The 26,531-nt window shown below is 36.7% G+C and overlaps 1 protein-coding gene across 1 annotated transcript in view; it reads right to left on the minus strand.

Moving 5' to 3' along the window:
• LOC306886366 (uncharacterized protein) overlaps positions 1–26,531 on the minus strand; it is a 52,046-nt gene that overhangs the window by 17,318 nt on the left and 8,197 nt on the right. The window contains exons 3-18 of the mRNA XM_079443400.1: positions 22,835–22,963; positions 10,746–10,862; positions 10,630–10,662; positions 7,622–7,680; positions 7,380–7,492; positions 6,385–6,527; positions 5,404–5,471; positions 5,140–5,237; positions 4,864–5,064; positions 4,677–4,774; positions 4,498–4,575; positions 4,074–4,151; positions 2,979–3,158; positions 2,291–2,345; positions 1,327–1,452; positions 1,066–1,148 (exon numbers count right to left, since the gene is read on the minus strand). Of these exons, the coding sequence (XP_079299526.1) occupies positions 1,066–1,148; positions 1,327–1,452; positions 2,291–2,345; positions 2,979–3,158; positions 4,074–4,151; positions 4,498–4,575; positions 4,677–4,774; positions 4,864–5,064; positions 5,140–5,237; positions 5,404–5,471; positions 6,385–6,527; positions 7,380–7,492; positions 7,622–7,680; positions 10,630–10,662; positions 10,746–10,862; positions 22,835–22,963 (1,659 nt within the window). The remainder of the gene's footprint in view (positions 1–1,065; positions 1,149–1,326; positions 1,453–2,290; positions 2,346–2,978; positions 3,159–4,073; positions 4,152–4,497; positions 4,576–4,676; positions 4,775–4,863; positions 5,065–5,139; positions 5,238–5,403; positions 5,472–6,384; positions 6,528–7,379; positions 7,493–7,621; positions 7,681–10,629; positions 10,663–10,745; positions 10,863–22,834; positions 22,964–26,531) is intronic.

Raw genomic sequence — 26,531 nt, forward strand, 5'->3', positions numbered from 1 at the left:
ACTGTGTTTTGATGCAGCTAAATTCTCAATAAAACTGTTTTCATTGATATATTTTACCGTTTCTGTTGTCAGACAACGGAATGAATATGAAATAGTGACTAAAACGTGGTCCATTAGGACTAAATAACCAGCTGTCCCTTCCAAAATGTTAATCTGCACAAAAATCCTGATTTATAATCCAGCCATTGTCTGATAAAATCAAATAGGCTATATATAAGATAAAGACAATAGCTGTGCTGTGATTTCGGCTGTACTTGTATGTTAAATTAGAGAAGCAACATGATATCTGTTTTAACGAAAAGTGCTGTTCCTCTCAGCCGCTCGCTGAACAGAGCAGATGCGGAGAGAGAGAGAAAGAGGTGTGTGCGCTGCGGGAAAGAGAGACCTCACGCTCGCGCAGCAATACCGGCGAGTCTCAGAAACTAAAGAAGGTTTGGGCAAACCCTATAAAGATTGGTCGCTAGGCGCTTTTTGAAAAAAAAAAAAAAAAAGTTGCTAATGTGGTCTGAAAAGTCGCTAAATTGGCAACACTGTCAGCATCTCCATCCATTTCTAGTACGAGCTATAGTGCTGTTAAAATGAATTTGCGTTAACGCGTTATCTTTGACAGCCCTGTATATATCAGTATAAATATAAATAATGCTAATTCTCAGTACCACATTTTGTGCATTATGTTTTAATGTAGTACCTATATATATATATATATATATATATATATATATATATATATATATATATATATATATATATATATAAACAATTCTGGTATGTAACAATGTCTAATCATCATTTTTAATGAGTAAATTATAACAATTGCCAGTTTTGGGTGAATTAACCCTTTAAAAAAAGTATCTTTTGACAACTTAAAATGTCTAAAACATAAGTCATACTTAAAAATGTCTGAATCCCATAGTACTAGTTGCAAAATATCAAAAACAAGTTGCATTCACAAACAAGCGATGCTATTCCATTTTCCTGAACCAATTTGAATTTTCTGAGCCATTTTTGCAAATACTTTTAGCCATCTAATCTCAAGGTCATTTTATTGCAAAGCATAGACTGTACCCGTCTTCTCTCCCTAAGAATAGCCGCCTCTGCAGGGTGGTTGAACCTGAACTTATGGAGTCCTCCCAAGGTAATCACTGCACCTTAGGAGAAATAGAGATGCACAATGATACATCAGGATACTTCCAGTATGTACTAATGTTATTTTGTTTTGTTTATTTTGATTTACATGAATTGAGTATAATGAGTTGTATTTTGAAAATGATTATACTCATTTTGAGTATAATGAGTTGTATTTTGTATTTTGAACATTTCATTTACCTTGTGCAAGTCTACAGGGCTCCTTGATCTCTCTTTCACTGACTATGCAGATGTTCCCTGAGACCGGCTTCAGAGTCACCACCCCGCTCTTATTCTCAATCTCGCAGGAGGAACCTTCTGGCAAGACTGAGGGGTTGAGGTGCAAGATAATCAATGCTGTCCACTTAAAACAAATATATTACTAAACAGGACTTTAACAGACTATTTTTGTATATATGCATCCCAGACCACAAGATGCTTTAGATCCCATTGACACTAGTGCAGAGTGCTGCAACGATGACATAGTTTTGTAGACCAACCCAACAAAGATATTTCCATTGGCTTTTGGATTATTGCATGAAATAAGCTCTGAGACAAACAAATGTTTATTATGCTTACATGTTTTGTTTATCATAGTAATCTTCACAAATGAACAACTTGAAAAAATTAATATAGTCGCCAGAATTCAAATATTAAATGTAGCCTATAAATGAACACCGCCACGGTTGCATGACTTCAGCGTCACCACCACTAAGGTTCTGATAACTCAGACTCATTTATAGAAAGAAAAATTTTTTTTACTGAAATGTTAGAAGTTTCAATAAGTTTGAATAAGTGTGCAAGAGAATGCTCATAAACACAAGAAGGCTGTGAAAGTGAAATAAGTAGATTAGTGATGACCTTTGTAGTCCTATTTAGCCACTTGTTGACAACCATCAAAGTGTCACAAAGGGTCTTGGAATAAAATGTGAAAACGTCTTATTCTTGTATTAACTGCAGATGTTATTTCAGGCATTTAACTAAACACCCATTCAAAAAAAACAATGATTTTGGGACGATGGAACTGGAAGTGCTAAAAATTGCTCATTTGTTTCTGGTTTTTGGCCTACAAAAATGTGTCATCCCTGCAGCACTATTTAATGCTGTTATTACAAGATGTAAATAGACCATAGTACTTAAAGATGCTGAGATGAATATGAGATACCTATGTGAGGCTCTTCCAGATTGTCATCCTGAGGCCCGATTCTTGTTACCCCTTCCTGTAGCACCAAAATATAAGAAATATTAATAGAAGTCAATAAGTGGATTTAGTCCAAAATAAAATTTTCTTCCTCCATGCCTTATTTTTTGTTCCTTATACACCTCAAAGCCAAGCAAAGGATTTGTCTACTGTTTATGAAGGATAAAATACCTGCTTATATAAGCCTGGACACATGGGTGCACAATCATTCCCAGGTGGCTTTAGCTTTTAAACCAAGGAAACTGCTGAAATTACACAGCCGTAAGCCTTTTTCCGGCCTATCAGGACTAACCTCTTAGCACAGATTTACGTAAATTGAGTAACTCTCACTAAAATGTTGTTGTACAATCACACAATAGTACGAAATAGGAAAGTGAAAAGAAGAGGAGGGAATGTCTGGACCACATGACCAAAGCTCTGGGCTGTTTTACCTTCCTGTGAGAGGTATCTCAAGAGTTTTGCACACAGAACAAGAGTAGAAAAGATAGAAGAGAAGTGAAGGGAGAATCTATTGGAGGGAAAAGAGAAAGAATCATTGGTTAATGACACAAAGGACAAAAGGATTTTGTAGAGAGAAGACAAGATAAAGATTATATGGATGTGACAGGAAAAAGCAATGTATTGCATATAACTAGCTGTTAAATAATTCTACCCGAAGGTGGTAGATGGTGACCCCTGTGCTGAGGACATCCGACTCTAGAGCGATGAGGTGGGGCAAGAGTGAGTGAATGAGGACTCCTGCTCTGTCCTGGTTAATGTCCACACTGTAGCGCTCCAACAGGGCTCGCTTATCATGCCAACTGTCAGACCAGTCTTTAGTCAGCTGCTCCACCTACAGAGGAAACATGAGCGACTGAAAATTAGCAGGTGAAAAGTTAACTGTGAATAAAAAAAACAGAAGAATGATAATGATAAAGAAATAAAAAAAAATGAATTGAAAAAGTTAAATCATTCTAAGGAGACCACACTACAGTTTACACAACTGTTCAAAAGTCTGGAAATTGATCAAAAGTGACAGTAAATACATTTATATTGTTACAAAAGATTTCTATTTCAAATAAATGCTGTTCTTTTGAACTTCCTATTTATCAAAGAATCCTGAAAAAAAAGTCCAGTTTCCACAGAAATATTAAGCAGCATATTAGAATGATTTCTGAAGGATCATGTGACACTGAAGACAAGTAATGGCTGCTGGAAATTCAGCTTTGCCAAATACATCACTTAAAATGTATTTAAAAAAAATTATGAGCTTTAATAATAAATGTAAAGTCATGAGCCTTAAAAATAAGAATTATGAGAATGATGACTTAATAATGAGAATCAAAGACATAATTGATATAGTCACATTATGTAGTATATGTCACAATTGCAAGACATTATGTTGCTATTGTAAGATAAAAAGCTAAATTTACAAGATATAAAGTCACATTGTGAAATATAAAGTCAAAATAACAAGAAAGCTGTAACTGCAAGATAGAGACGCAAGTATAAGTAGTCGCAATTGCAAGATTTCAAGTAAAATTGTGAGTAATTACAAGAAGCCAAGCTGCAATCATGATATATAAAGTCTCATTGCAAGATATGAAATGCAACCTTGGTGAGTGTAAGAGACTTCTTTCAAAAACAAAAAAATCTCACCGGTCCCGACCTTTTAACAAGCAGTGTACATAAATAAGCTCCTACAGAACTAGTTCAGAATTAATATCAGCCTCGTACATCAGACAGTATTTCATGTAAGTGGACTAACCTTCAGTTCATTCTGTAGGATTATATCAGACAAGCTACATTCTCTCTCATCACTGAGAGATGGACTGGGATTCCTTTGCTGTGGATGGAAAAGACCGTTTTCAGTCACTTTTGCACAATTTTTGTTTTATATGAATATGGAAACACCATGTCCTAACCAGGCACCTGACGAAGTGTCCATTCCATTTTAATCCTAACCAGCTGCAACAGTAAACAGCACAAGACAACAAGACTTGGTTTCTATTTTTGCTGATGGTGCCATGTAGCCCTGCCCACATTTGAAATCTCATTTGTCAAATTTTCATTCCATATAGTTTGTTGGTAAACATGAGAAATGCTCAAAATGTCTTGTAATGATGTTGTAATTACTTGACACATAAAACGTGTGTTGAACTTATTCAGGTCGCGCTGTTAAAGTCTGGTACCATTTCAAAGCTGAGCAGCATGCTCTTCAGACGATCAATTTCCTCTCGCAGTTCTCTGATCAACCTCACATTGGCATCCTGAGATGAAACAAAATGTTTTATTTTAGTTTCATTGACATCATTTTCTGTTGATGGTGGTACAGCAAGTTCTGCAGACATTTGGGCACATCTAAACACACCTCATTGACTCTTGGCTTGTTGACGATGTTTCTGGCGTGAGCTGCATAGCGGAGGGTGCTCAGAGTCTCATTGTAGCTACTGCTGGATGGTGAGACAGCTGAAGGAAAATTAATCTCAGAATCAATTCCACTAGCACTGTCTGAAACCAATGCAGCAACCACCAAATATTCACTCTGAATGGCTTACTTGCAATCATGATGGTTTTGGAGTTGCCGCCCAGACTGTCTTTGAGAAGCCAGGTGAGGACAGAGTCCCTGTAGGGAATGAAGCATTGTCTGCGCCCGCTGCCCGACAGAGAGCTGGACTGACTACCCACAGCGCTCCCTTCACCCTCACTGAGCACACTGTTAATGCTCTGACTGCTGCTGAACATCTGAGAGTTCTGGGCTAGAAAAACAATGTGCAAAGTCATGACAAGGAAGATAAGAGAGGATAGTAAGAATAAAGAAGGCCAGTGCCTACCAAGAGCGGAGATGACGATGCCAAGGGTGACAAGAGATTTGTTGATGTTGGCGCCTTCTGTTATTCTGTCTCTGCAGTATTGAGGGTCGGCTCGTTCACTGACACAGCACAAAGAGTGATATTTCAAGTCAAGTCAGCACTTTACTCTTCATCATTATGTGATCAACCACTAGATGGCAACTTGGCCATATATCATTGTTTCATGTCAGCGAAAGCAGTTTTCTGGATTTTAAACTAAGGGACTTTTGGATCCAAGACACTAACCTGCCAGCCAGGTCCACCAAGTTGATCTTGCTCACTATTTCTGAGGGAAGGTTATTTTCTAGAATAGCCTATAAAAAGAAAACACTATTTTCACAAGTATATTAGTATTCAAAAGTTTGGGGCCAGTAAGATTATTTATAAGGTTTTGGAAAGAAGCCTCTTATGCTTATCAAGACTGCATTTATTTGGTAAAAAAAAATACAGTAAAAACAGTAAGGTAACACTTTAGTATAGGGACCCATTTTTACTATTAACTAGTTGCTTATTAGCATATTGGCTATTTATTAGTACTTATAAAGCACATATTCTGCATGACCATATTCTACATCCCTAATCAATACCTAAACTTAACAACTACCTTACTAATTATTAATAAACTGCAAATTAGGAGTTTACTGAATAAAAAGTCGTAGTTAATAGTTTGTTGCGAGAATTGGACCTTAAAATAAAGTGTGACCAACAGTAAAATTGTGTAATATTATTACAATTTAAGATAACTTGTTTCCATGCCATTAAAATGCCATTTATTCCTGTGATGGATATGCTGATTTAGTGCCCAGGAAACATTTTTTTACATTATTGATGTAGAAAACAGTTGTGCTGATTAATATTTTTTGTGGAAACCATGATTTTTGCATGAATAATGTTCAAAAGAACAGCATTTACTAGAAATAGAAATCTTTTATAACATTATAAAAGTGTTCACGGTTACTTTTGATTAATTTAATCCATCTTTGCTGAATAAAAGTACTAATTTCTTTAGAAGAAAAATCCTACTGACCCCAAACTGTACAATATCAGTAATGAAAAGGTGATTTCACTACATTTTTGGCATATGGATAATAAAGCAAAATATCTAGTGTCTAGAGTGAAATATCTAGTGTGACTAGCAGTCATTTAGTTACACGAAAAAGGCAGTTTGTGATCAAAATGAGACTGATGAGAGATCTTCTGTTGCTATGAATTTAATGAGATTCAAACCTGTGTGTATTGAATGGAAAAGATGGCATGAGATCGACTGCTAGCGTCATGGACATGTGTAGCGGCTGTGATGCGGTTAGCGATGCCCTCCTCAAGCAGATCCACTGCTTGTTTGTAGTCAGTCACTACATGCTGAGAGAGACCTAAGATAAACACATAATAGCATCATCATCCTTTCCATGATATGAGTTACCCTGCTAGAGAATAGAAATGGAACAATATCAGGAAGAGATGATGCTAAATCATCTTTCTGCCTGTGGTGCTAAAACATTTATTAATTGATCTTTTAGTGTAATTGGGCTTGTGTTTAGTCAGTGTTGCTGTGTGCATTTCTGTACATTTAGTTGTTAGGTTTTAAATTACAAGATATTTTAGTATTTGGACACTTTTTTGTTGTCTAACTGGTTGTTAATCTGTCAGGAATGAAAATAATTGTTACAAATAATTAAAAAAAATATATATTTTGGTATTCAATGCTAAGAAAATGTACATATTTTAAGTGTCTCAAGTGTCCAAATACTTTTTGAGGTCACTGTGTTTACATGTGTGAGAAACACATCTCGGTCAATACACAATGCCTCTGTACTGAGCTTCCAGCAGCCACATGGAAGTGAGGTCACTACCTTTGCCGCACTGGGCTTTCTCCTAATACACAATGACTGGATGTTGGACAAGAAGGGAGAAAGAGAGAGAGCAAAAGAAAGAGCAGGAGCAGATACAGTCATACAAGCTGGCTACTCTCAGCACAAGCTGTGGAGGGAATTGATTAACAAATGCAAACAGTCAGGAACGAATAACTTATGTACACAATTACCTCTTTAATAAAAATACACAACCATTCAACAAACGTTATAACACAGTGAGTGCTTTCCTCATGTTTTCATAAGTACTGATAACACAAGGTAATTTGACTTTGTTTGAAGGGCTTCACCAGACTTCTTTCTACAACAAATCAGCATAAAGGGCATTTTACGTTTGCTTTTGTGAACACTCACCCTGCACATAGGGCCCCTTCTCTGGGTGTTCTCGAACCCTCAGGGGTGCTGGCTTCTTCTGATCCGCACCTCTCAGCAGATCACGCACACGCTCATTATAGATCTCTAAAAAACTGAGAGGGAAAATGAGGTTGTGATTTGCTTTTGCTTACAGGCATACTTCTTGCTTCATTCTTAGGATAGGCTTGCTGATACTGTTGCGAAAGAGACAAAGAAAAAAAAACAGAGGGTTTCCTTCTCACCTTATTTCAACTCTACAGCTCTGTGCATCTGCAGACTCAACTCCTGACCTAAAAAGACCCTTTAACAAAGGGTAAAATATAGGCTTATTTAGTAAGAAAATATTCACAGGAAGTAACCCCATTATCATGTACTCAAATCATTTACTCAACCTCATGTCGTTCCAAAACCATACAATTTTCATTCATCTTCAAAACATAATTGAAGTCATATTTGATGAAACCTGAGAGATTTCTCAGTTGAAAGTCAGTGAAACCAAAAATTTGATGCTTCAAAAGGCTCAAAAGACATCATAAAAGCAATCCATATGAATCAAGAAGTTTAATCTAGGGCCCTATGAAATACATTTTTTCCCAAATTCATTTTTTTCCGTTTGAACTTTTCTGGATTCCCTATTTCCCTCGTTTTAATTCTTCTAAACCCTGTTTTAATGGTTCAGTTAAATTGTATTAATCAAAAAGCATGTCTAATTAATTAAAATCATGAAACTTACACAATTTAACAGCAATTTATTAAAAGTTTAACAAAAATAAAAATTAAGGCCCTATGAAATGTTTCATTTTTTGTTTTTATTACCAAATTCTGATTTCCATTAATTTTATAAATTTCATTTTAATGGTTTTACATTTTTAATAATCAAAAGCATCTCTAAATGATTGATTTTATGTTTTTTAATTGATTGATTTATTTTTCAGAAATACTGTTATGTATCTACAGTGGTGTGAAAAAGTGTTGGCCCCTTCCTGATTTTTTATTTTATTGCATGTTTGTCACACTTTAATGTTTCACATCAAACTAATTTAAATATTAATCAAAGATAACAAGTAAACACAACATCGCCATTTAAAAAAAATCCAAACCCACATGGCCCTGTGTGAAAAAGTGAACAAATGAGAAAGAAAGTAATTGAGATCTATCAGTCTGGAAAAGGTTATAAAGCCATTTCTAAAGCTTTGGGACTCCAGCGAACCACAGTGAGAGTCATTATCCACAAATGGCGAAAACATGGAACAGTGGTGAACCTTCCCAGGAGTGGCCGGCCGACCAAAATTACCCCAAGAGCGCAGCGACGACTCATCACAACAACATCTAAAGAACTGCAGGCCTCACTTGCCTCAGTTAAGGTCAGTGTTCATGACTCCACCATAAGAAAGAGACTGGACAAAAATGGCCTGCATGGCAGAGTTCCAAGACGAAAACCGCTGCTGAGCAAAAAGAACATAAAGGCTCGTCTCAGTTTTGCCATAAAACATCTTGATGATCCCAAAGACTTTTGGGAAAATACTCTGTGGACTGACGAGACAAAAGCTGAACTTTTTGGAAGGTGTGTGTCCCATTACATCTGGCGTAAAAGTAACACAGCATTTCAGAAAAAGAACATCATACCAACAGTAAAATATGGTGGTGGTAGTGTGATGGTCTGGGGCTGTTTTGCTGCTTCAGGACCTGGAAGACTTGCTGTGATAAATGGAACCATGAATTCAGCTGTCTACCAAACAATCCTGAGAGACAATGTCCGGCCATCTGTTCGTGACCTCAAGCTGAAGCGAACTTGGGTTCTGCAGCAGGACAATGATCCAAAACACACCAGCAAATCCACCTCTGAATGGCTGAAGAAAAACAAAATGAAGACTTTGGAGTGGCCTAGTCCAAGTCCTGACCTGAATCCTATTGAGATGCTGTGGCATGACCTTAAAAAGGCAGTTCATGCTCGAAAACCCTCCAATGTGGCTGAATTACAACAATTCTGCCAAGATGAGTGGGCCAAAATTCCTCCACAGCGCTGTAACAGACTCATTGCAAGTTATCGCAAACGCTTGATTGCAGTTGTTGCTAAGGGTGGCCCAACCAGTTATTAGGTTTAGGGGGCAAGCACTTTTTCACACAGGGCCATGTGGGTTTGGATTTTGTTTTCCCTTCATAATAAAAAACCAACTGCATGTTGTGTTTACTTGTGTTATCTTTGATTAATATTTAAATTTGTTTGATCTGAAACATTAAAGTGTGACAAACATGCAAAAAATAAAAAGATCAGGAAGGGGGCCAACACTTTTTCACACCACTGTAAATTTTTCATTAGCATGCGTGTAGTAAACGAAACCTGCGGCATTTATTCACACAGAAACATGCAGAACAGGATAATTAAATAGTATTTTGTGGCTTAATATTCACAGACACAAGATCATATCACATTTTGCTTTAAGTGTACTGACCTATTTTTGATTTATTCATCCACAGTTTGGCCAATTCCTTGACATTCTGCATTATACAGTAAATTCTATTTTTATGACTGGATTCTGCAAATCCGACCGCAATTTCTGCATTGCGGAAATCACAGGGCCCTAGGTTTTTATAAGACTTTTTTATAATCACTGATCAACATACATACAAAGAGCACATCAAAGGGAAAGGGGAAAGGGAAGTGGTGTGTGGTGTGCCCATACTCGGAATTTGTGCTCTGCATTTAACCCATCCAAGTGTACACACAGTCGTGAACATATACCCGGAGCAGTGGGCAGCCATTTATGCTGTGGCGCCCGGGGAGCAGTTGGAGGTTCGGTGCCTTGCTCAAGGGTCTCACTTCAGTCGTGGTATTGAGGGTGGAGAGAGTGTTGGTTATTCACTCCCCCACCTACAATCCCTGCCGGACCTGAGACTCAAACCCACGACCTCCAGGTTACAAGTCCAACTCTCCATCCATTAGGCCACGACTGCCCCCCAGTCGTGGGGGGCAGTCGTGGTAAGCACAAACGTGACCATACTCACTTGATGCATGCGTGTCAGCAAACATCTTCTATTTTCTGTTTAAATTGATTGTGTCTCTTCAGAAGACTTGAATTAAACTTCTCAAGTTTACGATAACAATGTCTTTATGAACTTTTTGAAACATCTAAATGTGGTTGTGTAGGGACAAAAATCATTAAAGTCTTATGGCTTTGGAATGCCATGAGTAACTGATGACAGAATTTTAATTTTTGGGTGAACTATCCCTTAAATGCCAGTGACTTACTTGACAGATCCTTGGGGTCAGTCCAATGGAGTCCTGCACATATAAAGAGGATACATAATATTTAGGTTGAAATAGTGCTTCACAATTTTCTTTATCTCATACAATTAGTTACTCACTGGAGTGCCCATCATGGTGTAAGTTTTCCCTGAGCCCGTCTGTCCATACGCAAACAGACACACGTTATACCCCTCTGAAGCTCCAGACAGGACACACACACCCATATCTTGAAACACCTACAGGAGAAAGCACACTTTTGACACACACAGTTTAAGAAAAGTATGTTTTATTGTAATTTCTATTAATATGTCTTATGTTCTGACACACAGATGACATTCTTGTTCTGTGCTCTTTCAATAGGTTTGTTGACAGAATTTGATTGTTGATCTGTGTTTTTTTGAGAGAAAGAGAGCGAGCCTGTTCTCTGAAGGTTATGTTTGTGCAGGTTTCAAGCAAAGAGAATGTGCTGCATCTCTGTTCGCCTGAGGTTCTCAGAGTGTGTGGAGATCAAACTTCTGCCACTCTCACTGTTAGGAGAGGAGAAATGAAAACACAGAGACCTACTGCTCTCTCACCGGCCCCACTTGGACTGCTTTATTTTCCTCTTTCTCTTCCTTCAGTCTATTTTTCTTGAGAAATATTGAACCCTTGTATCTAAATGAAATTGCTTTGAAAGAATGTTCCACTACGCTGGCATTTACCCTGTGTTTGTATTACACTTCATCTTGGCGACGACACTGGCTTGACACATGTCTGGTGAGGGCAAACTTCTCAATCAACTTTGCTGTCTCTAAAGAATAGTGATGCATCAAAATGGCAGCAACCAAAAATATTCAGCAAAAACAGCAAATAAAAAAAAAACTTTTGGTTTTAGCCGAAATAGTTTTGGAGGGCCGAAACCACTGACCGCAACAGTAACGTTTAATTAGCTTTTCCAATATTGCATTTTGACTCTGTCAGCATCTCTTTTGTGCACATAGTGTGGACAAACTTCATCGTGACCAGAAATGACGCTAGAGTAGCAATATGTAAAATATCGACAGGCGGTTCATTGCCAAATAACATGATTACGACTGGTTTAATTTATCACTTGAGAACACAACACATTGAAAACATGCAGAGTTCAATTACCCAAATTTAATTAGCAAAGCTTTATTTTCGGTTTCCATTTTTGGCCAAATGAAAACTTAAATTTGTTGGCGCATCACTATTTTACAGAGGCAAGCATCACTAGTACTATTGCTCATAGTAGGGTTGGGGTTTTCTTTAAAGTGTACACAATTGTAATACTGATCTTTAAACAGTAGATTCCAAAAAAATACAATTACAATAAAGATAAACAAAATACAATAAAAACACAAATTTAAAGGAATAGTTCAAAAACTAATATGTCATCATTAATCAATTTGTGAAATTATTTTTAGACTGATCCTTTCAATGAATCGGTTTATTCATTTCACAAAACTGGTCTGAATGATTAATACACAAATCTGACTAATGTTTTCCTTGGTACTGTCAACAAACCACTGGAGGGGAGGATTATTATGAATTGCCTGGGTGACACATGTGGACACTTTTACGGTAATTTTATTTATTAAAGTTTAAAATCTCCATTTCCCATTCATTGTAACTTTACATTATTTAGATTCCTCCATTTACGTTCCACAGAAAATCATACAGGTTTGGAGCAACATGAGGGTTTTGGGGTGAACTATGCCTGTAAGACTATCTGACACTCTGGACATGTAAGAAAACTTCTTCTTCTTTCTTTATTTATAAAGCACATTTTAAAACAACCAACAGGTTGACCAAAGTGCTGTACAGCAATCAAAATATAGACAATATACAAAAAACACAGCACAATAAAAAAAAAATTTAACCCATCATAAATTTTTAAAATAAATAAGATTTAAGCATCGATTTAAAAGTGTATAAAGAAGGTGCTGTTCGGAAAGCTACATGGAGATTGTTTCAAAGAGTTGGCCCGGCAACAGCAAAAGCTTGATCACCACAATGTTTCAGTCTGGACCTAGGAACGGATAGCATTTTTAAATGCTCCGACCTTCGTGATCGCATTGGTTTGTGTGAAAGCAACAACTAAACCGGTGCAAGACTATTTAGTGATTTAAAAACCAGAATTAGTATTTTAAATTCAACTCTCAATTTTATCGGCAACCACTGCAATGAGATCAAAATATGCTCATATTTACGAATTCCAGTCAGGAGCCTGGCTGCTGCATTTTGGACCAGTTGTAACTGCTCCATAGATGAACAATTTATCCCATAATAAAGAGAATTGCAATAGTTCAAGCGAGTAATAACGAATGCAAGAATGATTTCACTTTAGCCAGGCGACGAAGATGGAAAAAACACGACTTAACTACACCATTCATCTGTTTGTCAAACTTTAGGCCCGAATCAAACCAAAAACCTAAGTTTTTTTGCACAAGGAGTAACCCACCGATGCAAATGACCAAGGTTATAATTACTAGCATTAAAATAACCCCTATTATAGTAGAGTAACTGTGTAGATGGGTAATAAAAGAGGCATTGTAGATCTCAGAGAGAAAGCATGTACACATTATAATAATGTTTAACAGCTAACACACGAGAAAAAGCTAAGATTATAAGATTAGCCAATAAATGGCACTGTAATGTTTTCTTCAAACAGCCTTGCCCTCATGCCAACCCTTAAAGGAGGTATTAATAGCCAAAAAAAGAAAAAGAAAGAAAAACAGGTTAATGCCCAACTGCCAAACGATTGTTTTTCACACAAACCTTTGTCTATCTTCATGAACTTTCAAAAGCATTACAAAAACGAAACGCATAAAAGACAATCTTTCTTATTGTGTACTACAGGTGTGGGAGAGAGGAAGTAATTTGACCTTCACGTCCATTGAAAACCCAGTGAATCAGCAAAACAAGAGACTCTCTCAGGGTATTGTAACCCAGGTATGTATTTGGCTGAGATGAGGAGAGTCCTGGGGCCGTTGCGGTCTCTGTGTAGGGTGTGAATAGAGGCTAATTGGGATGCTGTCTGCAGGGAGAGTGGATCAGCATCTAGCAGCCGCTTCTGTCTGACTCACTCTAATTAGCCTGAGCTCTGAGCTTCTTCAACTTGAAAGAATCAGTGAGGGAGCTTGTTAGAGGAGTCCATCTTAACTCACTCTCCACTGAACTCTGCTCATGTAAGATGCTTTTTTTTCCACTGTCACAGCACGTTCTTTTAATTTGCTCTCCCTGTCACCACTGGACTTTTGCCAGAGCACTCTCTAACAACTTCTTAAACAGCAATGCGTTTAGGGTGGGTAGTAGTGAAATGCCATACAGCACACGACAAGTAATTTGTCTAACTTTACTAAAAGCAAAATTTGTTCAATTTTGCTAACAATTTAAAAACATTTAGAAGCACCATCAAAAAAGTAGGAGTTTTCAGATAACGTAATGATATACGGTGACTTCTGATGTACAGTTTTCTGAGCGCAAACATCTGAAGCACACGCACAGAAATCAGCTGTGAGTACTAAACTCTTTCATGTCTTATTGCGCTTAAACTGTCAAGTTTATGTTAAAAACAGAAAAAGTCAGTTATGTCCAGTGTTGGGGGTAACGCATTACAAGTAATGGGAGTTACGTAATCAGATTACTTTTAAGAAACTAGTAAAGTAACGCATTACTTTTTCATTTACAAGAAAATATTAAAAAAAGTTACTTTGTTTTCCATTTATTGACTGACAAGTCTCCTATCCCCGTGCTGGGAGAAATCGGAAGTACAGAGGCGTTGTGTGCGCTGTGTGAACATAATATTACTGCAGTTCTAGACTAAATGTGAATGTGCATTAATTCATCCCACTTGCAAAAAAAAAAAAAAAGAAGGATTTATTCATCAAAATGAATTAAAACAGTGAAATGCAAACTCAGAATGAGGCAAGCCTGCAATAATTAAATATGTTAACACAAATGTATCTAATCCCCGTTTTATTAACCGATGTCTTCGCTGCTGACCTTTGATGATCCAGTTCAACCATACTAATAAGCAAAAATGATTTTAGATAAACTAACAATTGTGCTTCATTGTTTTTTGGGTTTTTTTTATTGCTGAAGAGTGTTGAACTTTCTTCTCCTGCGTTCTACTGTACAGACATAAATTTACTCTTCCTTTAGCCTGAGGTTTATTCATTACACTTTTTGGTGTGAAAGGGCTTTTTACATTTGCTATAAATAGAACTTATATTAAAAACAAACAATCAAGTCCTGGTCATATTTAAAAAGTAATGCCAAAGACAGAACAGTTAGCATGCTTTACTTGAACTTTCGCCATGACGTTAGAACTGGTACACCGTCCCTTGTGAAAACACAATGGTGGCGCCGTGGGTGGAAACGTGCAGATTAAGGGGCAGTAATATTATAATAAGATCTGCTTTCTATGGCACGGAGGGAGCAAAATCTGACGAACTCATTTTTCACAAGCAGAGAAAAGCTCACCAAAAAAAATTACTGGGTTGTTCTTTTTCACGTTTCTTGGGTTGGTAGATGCACCGGGGGCCCAGTTATAGCACTTAAATGCAGAAAAAGTCAGATTTTCATAATATGTCACCATTAAAAAAATAAAAACTCTTTCTACTTCAGTTGCCTCACGCCACATTCACATGGTTGTTTTTACAGAAACCACTCAATATGACCACACAATAATAATAATAATAAATTTAATTAAATCCCCCCCTATGATTGTGTTTGTGCATGAAATTATGAATGTGTGCATGTGTACAGCCATAGGAAACCTTGGCCAAAAGCATCTGATGTTTGCTTTCCTATTTTTCCCTCCTCATACCACAAACAAAAACAAATAGACTTTGTCACAATGCAAGAGGAAAGCTGAATATAGAGTTGATTCTGGACAGGAAGTTGCCCAGAAGGTTAATGCTTCGGGCAACGTGATCCCAAAGAGGAGACGCACGATCAGGGAGGGGCAAACCCAAAAGTGGGGCAGTGGAAAGGAAGAGTCAGGCGGTCTAAATTAAGGGAGATGACGTCTTTCAATAACAAACAACAATATCGTGGGTATGGTCTTGGCTTCTTAAAGGGTTTAAATGCCGTGGTCAAAGATGTAGTACAAGAGAGGCTAAAAGCAGAATGCTTCAAGATGAATTATTCAAGCAGAATAACTCCATTAATAAACTGTTAGTGCGTAATACACCCACTTTAAAATCTTAAGGCCTGTAATCAGTTTGTGGAGCGCTACAGTGGGGAAAGGCTCTTTAATGTGGCTTTTTTAATAGCCACCTCTGAAAAACTCCTTGTTTCTTGTGAGATCTCATGGGGAGTGCCAACTGAAGCCCATCCAAGGCAAAGGCTGTCCCAGACCACAGACCAATACGTCAGTTCCTCTTGCATATACATTACAGGGAGTAATTACATTGCAGGAACTTGAAGAATCACACAAATACCAACAAAACATATGAAATCAAAAAATCAATATTAAAATATGTATACGAAATGTACTTTACCATACCAGGTGTATGACGGTACCAGATATGCCATTCCATTTTACTTTAAAAGAAATTAATACTTTTATTTAGCATTAAATTGATCAAAAGCGACAGTAAAGACTAGCGCTGTCAAATGATTAATCGCATCCAAAATAAGTTTGTTTACATAATATATGTATGTGTACTGTGTATATTTATTATGTTTATATATAAATACACACACATGCATGTCTATATTTCAGAACAATGTTATGTTTATTAAATATATTTATTTATAATATAAGTTATATGAATATAAATATAGACGTGTAAATACATGTAAATATTTTCAAAATATATACTGTATGTCTGTGTATTTATATATAAACATAATAAATATACACAGAACACATACATATATTATGCAAACAAAAACTTTTATTTTGGATGCAATCAATCGCAATTAATCGCTTGACAGCACTAAAGACAAAGAATATTTCTTTAGCACCAAATCAGCATATTAGAATGATTTCTGAAGGATCATGTGACACTGAAGACTGGAGTTATGATGCTGAAAATTCAGCTTTGCTATCACAGGAATAAATGATATTTTAAAATACAAAAAAGGGTTACTTTCAAATGTAATATGTCACTGTTAGTGTTTTTACTATATTTTGATGCAGTTTTAGTGAGCATAAGAGGCTTCTTTCAAAAACATAAAAAAAAATTACCATTCCCAATCTTTTGAACAGTAGTAATAAATATGACAAATTTCAATTATAAAATCTAGATCAACAATGCAAAACCAAAAATGCAAAATGTAAACAATGGAAGTGGATGGTGATGACAACTATAAATTATCATTTTAAAAGAGCAGCTGAAAGTATGGATATTGTGCTAAATATCTCCCTTTATGATCCATGTAAAAAAAAAAAAAAGTCATTCATGTTTGGAACAATAAGGCTAAATAATGAGTAAACGAGTAAACAATCTCACTAAAACGGTGTTATTGTAATATCTGAACTTCAAACCTGGTAATAAATACAACTAGACTTGGTGGTGATAGTTTCATGTTATGATTCTGAGATCCTGCATGTTTATAGCTGCATGCGACTGTAGGGAAAGCTGGGTTAAAGGGGTGGAGGGGTGGACTGTGGGAGAAAGAGAACGACACAGAGCTGATTGGCAGGAGTTCAACTCGCTTCTCGTTTGTCATACTTTCACAGACATTATGTGGGTCAAATTTGCAAGGGGAGGGAAAGAGGTCTGAGGGCTACACAGAAACGGCCTACAGAAAACGAATGAGCTAAAGAATGAGAGTGAGTGAGAGACTGGACTGGAGTTTCTGCAGGAATTCCAAGACACCAACTGTTGCTGCAATTAGCCAATAGGAAGCTAAACTACAGGATTAAAAAAAAAAACAGTGGAGTCCCCCCCCAATCTCCTCCTCCAATCCCACTCTAATAAAAGTTGCCCGTATCGCAGCTGGTCTTATTAGGGTAAATGACTTTCACAGCCTGCAGCACAATTTAAAGTCCACCCTATAGTAATGTAGTAACGGAGAGGTACATATAGCCTACTAAAAAGTTTGGAATCTGTAAGATTTTTTAATGTCTCTAATGTTTTATATATATATATATATATATATATATATATATATATATATATATATATATATATATATATATATATATATATTGACATACATATATATTAAAGTTAAAATAACTGTTTTCTATTTTAAAATGTAATTTACTTCTGTGATGTCAAAGCTGAATTTTCAGCATCATTATTCCAGTCATCAGTATCGCATGATCCTTCAGAAATCATTGTAATATGCTGATTTGGAGCTCAAGAAACATTTCTTATTAACATTTATGTTGCTTAATAATAAATCATGATTTCCTTTCAGGAATCTTTGATGAACATAAAGTTCAAAAGACACGTGTTCATTTCTGCGTCATTGAAAGAATTGATTGATTTTACGTGGTCAGTCTGTTTCTTCACACCACTGACACAGAAACCCAGAAATACCAAGAGCATAATAAAGTCATGCACTGTATCCAAAAGAAAAAGAGGGAGAGAGAGAGAGAGAGAGTGATAAAGAGAAAGAGGGAGGGTAAAAACACAAAGCTGACTTCACTTGGAAAAGAAAACCAGCATTGTGTTTCAGCTCTGGACCAATGACGTCCTCTCAGTGCAATCTGTCTGTGAAAAATCATTTACTAAAGCAGCTGTGCTGCTGGCAAGAGAGGGGCTGTAGCTAAAAGCGACCCCAGTGCCCTTCACCTTCCTCTATTTTACTCTCTCATCTTTTGTTTAATATCATCTCAACTCTCTCAAACAATGTCATTACTTAAGCTGTGAAAACCTGAGAAAATCAAATCAATTGAAACTGAAATAGAAGAGATTTAAAGGGCACATACGTTCAACATTAATTGAATTAAATGTGAAATTTTGAAGTAGAAAGAATGAAATAGTATTTTCTTGTAAAACATACTCCAATAATCTTTGTTTTAAAAGGATAGTTCACCCAAAAATGAAAATTCTGTCATTAATTACTCACCCTCATGTCGTTCCAAAACCATAAGATCTTCGTTCATCTTCAGAACACAAATTAAGATATTTTTGATGAAATCTGAGAGCTCTTTCACCCTGCATCAGCAGCAATGCAACTGAAATGTTTCCAGGCCCAGAAACGTGGTAAGGACATTGATAAAATACTCCATGTGACATCAGTGGTTCAACCATAATTTTCCAAAGCTACAAGAATACTTTTTGTGCGCAAAAAAAAAAAAAAATGTATTCAACAATTCTTCTCTTCCAAATCACGTATTCCGCCATTATAGAGAGTGTCACGATGCATGCAAGAAGAATTGTTGAATAAAAGGTTTTATTTTTGTTTTCTTTGCACACAAAAAGTATTCTAGCAGCTTCGTAAAATTATGGTTGAACCACTGATGTCACATGAACTATTTTATTGATGTCCTTAATATGTTTCTGGGTCTGGAAACATTTCAGTTGTGTTGCTGTCAATGCAGGGTCAAAGAGCTCTCAGATTTCATAAATAATATCTTAATAGGTGTTCCAAAGACGAACGAAGGTCTTACGGGTTTGGAACGACATGAGGGTGAGTATAATGACAGAATTTTCATTTTTGGGAGAACTATCCCTTTGAAACTATTTATTTTTACTACCAGAGTGCACATACATTTATCTTAAAAGTCAGCATGAAATAGAAATTCACCGTACATATTTTCTAAATGTATGTTACTGATCTCATCGTGAGAAATTATGTTTTTATTCATTTTTTTAGCTGGACCATCATTTCAAGTAGGGCTCGCTGCAGCACACAAGATCCAGGGGGCGTGGTTGGATCCACATTTAGGGGGTGGAGATTGGTAGGTTTAGGGGTGGAGATGAGTGGGTTTAGGGATCAGGGGGTGGAGATGGGTAGGTTTAGGTAAATGTAAGGTGGGAGGAGTTGGATCTGGATCCAACCACGCCCCCTGGATCTTGTGGGCTGCAGCGAGACGCTCCTCAATCATTTAGTTTGCATAAACCCTGCCCCTTTCCTACAATCAACTGCAAGTGCATTGGTTCAACTGGTTCATTAAAAATAACTACCTCAGAATGATTCACAAATGGTTATTTTGTTACAAAAGTATGCCCTAAAAGCTTTACGGATGGTTTAGATGCTGTTTAATCCAATACCCAGGATGGGATCCAACCTTTGCCTTCACAACAGCTGGCTTCCATTACCCATCTTTATCTATTCTGCTCCAAGACCTGATCCATCTCTCCAAGCCCTCTGCTTTCTCTTCAGACATGGACATATACAGATAGACATGTTCCTCCAGAGACAACCACCAATCTTTTAGCCACTAAAAAAAACAAAGTATATTCCCACATGCACAGAGAGAAGCACAGGGAGGGGCAGCTGGCTTCTAAAGGGGAAGAGTGGGAGAGAAGTTAGAGAGAAGGAGCTGAGGCGTCTCTGGAGACCCCACAGGAAGGAGAGGCTCCAGTCTCATTCTGTTGCTTGCAGCCATAGAGAACAGCAGTTCACAGGAAGATCCAATTAAAGAGCAACATGTGAGACTTCATGAGACCCTTTTCCCTAAAAAAACAATTATACTAAATTGGATAAAACGATTCACATGTCAGCAACGTGTGCATTTAGCTTGAAAACTGCACAGTGGCAAACGTAATATTAAATGAATCTTTAATAAAAAAAAATAAAATAAAAAAGATGAAAGAGAGCTGAACAGAGAAAAGCATTTATCCTGACTGTAATGTGGTCTCTTACTCATGCAAATATTTACATGCTAACCAAAGTTTAATTCAAAATGCCACAGTTTCTAGAGTTATTGGTATTACATTAAAACTGTGGTAACTTTGCATCAGCTATTAATGTTATTACAAAATTTGAGTCTGAGAAAAAAAAAGACTGGCTTCACTTCACATATTTCTGAGTGAACTGAATACTGAATGAAAAAAAAAAATAGAGGCCTGATTTTCACACACCCCCTCGCAATCACTAGCTCACAGCAAACTGACGTTTTCTGAGGGAAATGGTTCAAGGATGTTTGTCTCCAGCATCAAATTGACGTCACCAGAGAAGAAACATCAATCCAGAGGGGAAGCATATTTTCAGATTTTGATTAAAGTTTATAAAGACAAACATATTTTGTTTTGTGAATTAACTTTCATGGATGAATTGATCCCCACAAGACTAGTAATGTACACTAAAGCCCAAAGTGTACTTCAATTTTGACGTAAACCTCCCACAGGACTCCAAAAAGAGGTCAGTTTCTTTCTCTCTAACCAGACTTTGCTGCAGGCCGCCTAAGAAATGCAAGCTCCAGGCTTCTGCCGTAAAGCTCTGACTGGGCAAAACTGAAAGAGAAGCGAGAGAAGAGAAAGAAAAGTGTTGTGTAGACAAGGTCATCCTCTGTGCGTGGGCAATCACAGCTCAGTCTTTCATACAGTGTGGACAAAGACACCAGGGCGTGACTGAGGAGAAGATTCACTGACAAAAGAAAGATATAGTTCACTTGTTTAACTTAACTTGGTTAACTGTGAGTACTATGTGTATGAGATCCATGCTTGTTGGTCTGAAGTTTGAGAGAACTTGTGGTTTTTGCAGCAGTCCAACAGTATTCAATTAATTTCAATTATTGTTGAATCAGTGGCCACGTACACACTGCAAGTTTCAGGAGTGACAACCGCATTTAAACGCATTTGTAACCATAGCAACATTCTGTCGTCTTGCAGGAGTGAATAAAACTTTAGCCGTTTGTTATGTGCCATTTCTTGACTAAAGACTCTTTTTGTCCGATTTTAACTAAACTACCGCTGATAGATGTGCAGTGTTGTGTTTATGCTCGGGGGGCTGCTTTAGAGAGCGCTGTCTTGCAGTGTTGCCATGTCCTCATATTTACAAGCGCTTGACATGTTGTTTGATCTTAGCTTATAAAGATAGGCACTTTATGGAGTTAATAAACTGTGGTCATTCACGGATATGAGATATATGATTTAGTTTTTTTTTTTGATGTTATAAAACAAAGCATTTGGGTGTTTTTATGTTTTTTGTACTTGTCCTTGTTTGTTGGGTTTTTTTTCTATGAAGATCTGGTAACACTGACACTTTACAGCAGGGCTCATGAATGCAGCTAGCCCCGTGCTAAGTTAAGACTTCTTTCACTGTTATTTTCTTGCATCTCACAAACAGACTAATCCACTGATGCACATTCAAATACGTCATTAAGTTGTTCAGTTCAGTTCCGTACACACTAGAATTACTGTAAATGCGGTTGTCACTATCTGTATTTTTCAGGAGTTAATGCGGTTGTCACTGTCACTCCCGTATTTTAGTGAATTATGTGTACGCGAGTAAAACGTGAACTGACAACCGAATTTAGCTGCCGTGTGTACGTGGCCAATGAAATCTCATTGTTTCAATATCCCACTCTGCAAAATATCTTATGATTGGCTGTAATTCTATCAATTCTACTTTACAAAGGAAGTTTAAGTTAAGGCCCGTTCATATACCAAGCATGAAAACGATGAAGGTTACTATAACTAAAGTTTTAATAGTCATTCTAATTCTATGAGAATAGCATCCACACCAGAACTACACAACTATAACGACAACGGCATAGACAAATAACATCAAATCACTTTCATAACTTTTTTCTAGCTAATGAATGATAAAAACATTGACAGCCAATCAGAAACCACCTGACTTACTGTATATACTGTAACTGCAGCACACTCTTATAATAAACTGAGTGTTATTGTTTGTTGCTGTGGACACCAATATAGTAATATATAGTACTATATATAAAAGTAATATATAGTTATTTTATAAGCACTAAAGCCTTCACAACTACATGTGCGTACTTGTATATGTATGTAAAGTATGTTTCTGACCTTAATCGTCCAGCCAACTTTGCACACCCACATGCAGGTTAAAATAAATCTCAGACTATGTAGGGAGGGAATACTCCCTTCACAGAGATGATGTAATATATGAGCAGTGTTTTGATTCTGCTGAGGGATAATATTTCCTCAGACCTTTTCCTGGTGGGTCAAAGGTTTTGATTACACTATCATCCTGCAGTCCTCCGATTATCATTCACCAGCCTCCACCCAGGACACAGGAGATATACAGGTTCATCGGTGTGACATCAACATCAGTGCAGATACACTAAACATACATTAAAGTGGAAGCTCACCTCCTCTTGTGACGCATAATTGGGAGCCGCTGGATCCACGGACCAGTAGCAGAAATCAAACCCAAACTCCATTAACTTCTCCCTGGAGTCAGGTAGACCTTCTGATCGCCCGTCCAAACGCCCCTCCAACTACATAGAGAACAAATGGAGATAAAATGGAAGACAGTTAGCAAAATAAACTAGATTTTTTTTACGATTGGTGCTTCTTTCCTGCCACAGTGGCGTTCTGTGGTTTGCCTACCCTAGTATAATGCATTGTTGGAGAAATTAACTAACCGCATGCATGATGTTAATGTCACAATCAGCATCACACAGGTCGTGGTGCAATAACTTCGGCTAATTAATCAATTTGAGATCAAATTAATGTCCGATTATTAATGTAAATAACAAACACGGCATCAGAAGACTACTTCATTACCAGATGTTTTGTTCAATCATGGGTTCCCCCAGGTAGGGGTGGGCGATATACCGGTAGACACGGTTAACCGGTAGAGATTTTGAACCGTCATCTCTATCGCTGTTACATGCTCACGTGACGTTGCTGTGCTACATGGTCATGAAATCCTATCATTTGTATGCGTTTTTAAGCATTGCGTTTTTAAATCAAGTGATTTTAAGCTGTTGAAACAATCAGCAGTGAAAGAACTCATTTCGCTATATCTGCACGCTGTCTGAGAGGCACGCACACATGAAGACGGGCCTCATAGAGCTATTTATTATAGAGCTATAGAGTTATTTATGACGCTTTATAGGCCTTGAATGGTTAAACACACACTTGAATGTGTCAAAATGCCCCTCTTTGCAAGTATCCTCATAATCACAGTAGGTCTTAAGTGAAAGCAAACAGCTGAGGAAGAACAGTACAGTACAGTAACAGTATTGGATCCGGGCAGCTCTTAAAGTGACAGCAGTCTAAAATTCCTGCTGTCTGTCATTCATGTTAATCAAACAAAAGAGAAAAAAAATAAAAGAAAAATCTCTCACTGCTCTTGACTAAATTGCTTTTGTAACTTTAATAAGAAAAGAATATTTAATTTACACAGTGAAGAATATGCAGTGTTTTATACATTTGATTACGTTATACAATGTATGTAGCATTTCTTATTTATTTGTTCTATTGTATTTTTTTTGTCCCATTGCTGGTAATTACTTTCTTATTTTTTTAAGTGTTCTGTGATATTGACACTGGTGACAAGAATTATGAAATTTCTATAGTATCAAAAATTTTTAAATTACTCATATTCGTGATATAAAATTCTGGTCATACTGCTCCCCCCCTTACCCCTGTCTAACTTAAAGACATAGAATTAAATATATATAAATCTATCAAGATGTTATACTAAGAAGAACAGATGCTTCTTAACAGAGCTGTAGTTCTGAACACAACTTTGTGATGCGGTCTGTGAATTTTCGTTGGAGCTATAGTTTCGGGAAACACTAAATCGTTGAGCTATGTTATTAACAACTATGTGGTTAACAATACCTCTAGGATTCGCACCCCTGTTTTTAGTGCATTTCTATAAGGTTGCTTGCTGCTAGGTGGATGCTAAATAGCAATAGTTCAGCTCTTCTCAACACACAATTTAAGGTCTCATTCTTAAGTTACATGCTGGGAGTTTAATGTTTAGGGTTAGTGGTTTTTTGAAATCCTCATATGATGAGTAGTGTTATTTAACAACTTCACTAAAACAAATCATATTACATCACACAACTACTCACTGTGACAGTGATATCATGTTTTCTGTTGAAATGACTGAAGATGTTTCACATACTTAGTTATCCACCCAGCCAAGTTTTATATTACACCCATTTTCTTATACAACACTCGTTACAGCTGATAACCCTTCATTATGATTCTTTCTCATTAAGTGTGTTCACAAACTACATTAGACTTTGAGAAAAGTGATTTTCCATTGAAAATCTATTTAGCCCATTTAATCAGTTACTGGGAGACCAGCCCTTTATGTCCTCAATTTTTCCACTAATAATGTTACAGCACACTGATGCCAAGAAGCAAGGCTGTGAGCCTGTAGCTTACGTCTGGGATACTCTTTAGTGGGCTCAAAAGCAACAATTAGGAAGTAGTTAGGCTTGGAGACAAATGACTTGAGCATCCGAGCATTACCAGACGCGATCCGACCCGTCAGCGTAAGTTATTTCACAGATCTCAGCAAACAGATTATGTATATCTCAGCTCATTATTCGCCCAGTCAAACAGATCTTCACGGCACAGCGTGTGCATTTGGAGGAGTGTGCAGAAACATGCCTGGACATTGCCAACCAGTCACCCAGACAACGTTACATTTGCAGCTCTGGTGTGTAATTATTCACACAATTGCAATCCCACAGCTGACTTAATGACCTCACAATATGGCCCACAGCTTCACTAATGAGCCCCAACATTGCACTCAGCACCGTTATATTTAGGCTCAACACTAATACACAAAATCAGATCTAATAATATGGCCATGCTCCAATTGGCCTGATATCCCGAAACATTATGAAACTAGAGTACTTTATTATAAGTACTACATTTATTAGTACTTTACTATTTTAACTGTCCCAAAAGCATTGTTACCAACATTTAAAAACACTGTATTTCAATGGCATTCATATATTTTTAAGTGTGGCTTAAACATCCAAAAGTTTTATAGGACCACTTCTCAAAGTAATGGCTAAAGATTTAGCATTCATTCACTCGTCTTGGATCCTCTAAATTTGCACTTAAAAAGATAGGCTTAACTTACCCCCTTTTTTGGTTTACTCGCTCTCATGTTGTTCCAAGCCTGTATAATGCAGCATTTTTAGTTATCTAAAACTATTACAAATCATTTTCATTAAGACAATAAATTAAAATATAAATATTAGATGAAAAACCTGAAGTTAAACTTAAGTGAAAATTGGAAATGTTGCCTGACCAACAATTAAAATAATTTGAATTTTACACACTAATATTGCTACAAGTAAAACTTACATAAAATAAATTGAAGAAATATTTCTAAATAAAGATAAATATAGATAAAAAAATAAAGATAAAAAAAGACAAAATCACATAAAAATCAATAAAACTTAAAAAATAAAGCTTATTCAAAATACAAATAATACCTGTCTTAGTATATAAAAACACTAAAATAACACTGCATGTAATTTTTTGTCCATACAGTGGAAGCCAAAGGTCACTAAAACTGTTTGATTAATGACAAAGTTTAAAATACCTTCTTTTTTGTTCCACAGAAGAAAGAAAGTTATACAGGTTTAGAATGACATGAGGGTGAGTAGCTTAAATGATGACAGAGTGTTCATTTTTGGTTGAACTATTAAATTATTTTAACTACTATATTTTACTCTATAAAAAACAATCTGATCTGGCAAAAATGCACTACTTTAGTACTTAACTTTCACACTATTGTATATGAAACTGTAGTATAGACAGCGTGTCAAAGCATCTGTGTTAACAGCCAGGCCATGGCTTTGATAACATTATGATTATTTCAAGATGGTGATATAAATCCAGAGCCCAACGTTTAGGTGAAAAAAGGATAAAGACATAACAATGCATCTTTCAGACTTCCTTGGACCTCTGGATTCTCATTTCACTCTAAATGAGATTCCGTCGACTGACATTCTTCACTCAGTTAATGTGACTGCTATCAAAAAGAACAATGATCTGATCATAGACCACTTATCCTCTAATGTG

The sequence above is a fragment of the Barbus barbus genome (assembly GCF_936440315.1).
Source record: "Barbus barbus genome assembly, chromosome: 20".
Classification (NCBI taxonomy): domain Eukaryota; kingdom Metazoa; phylum Chordata; class Actinopteri; order Cypriniformes; family Cyprinidae; genus Barbus; species Barbus barbus.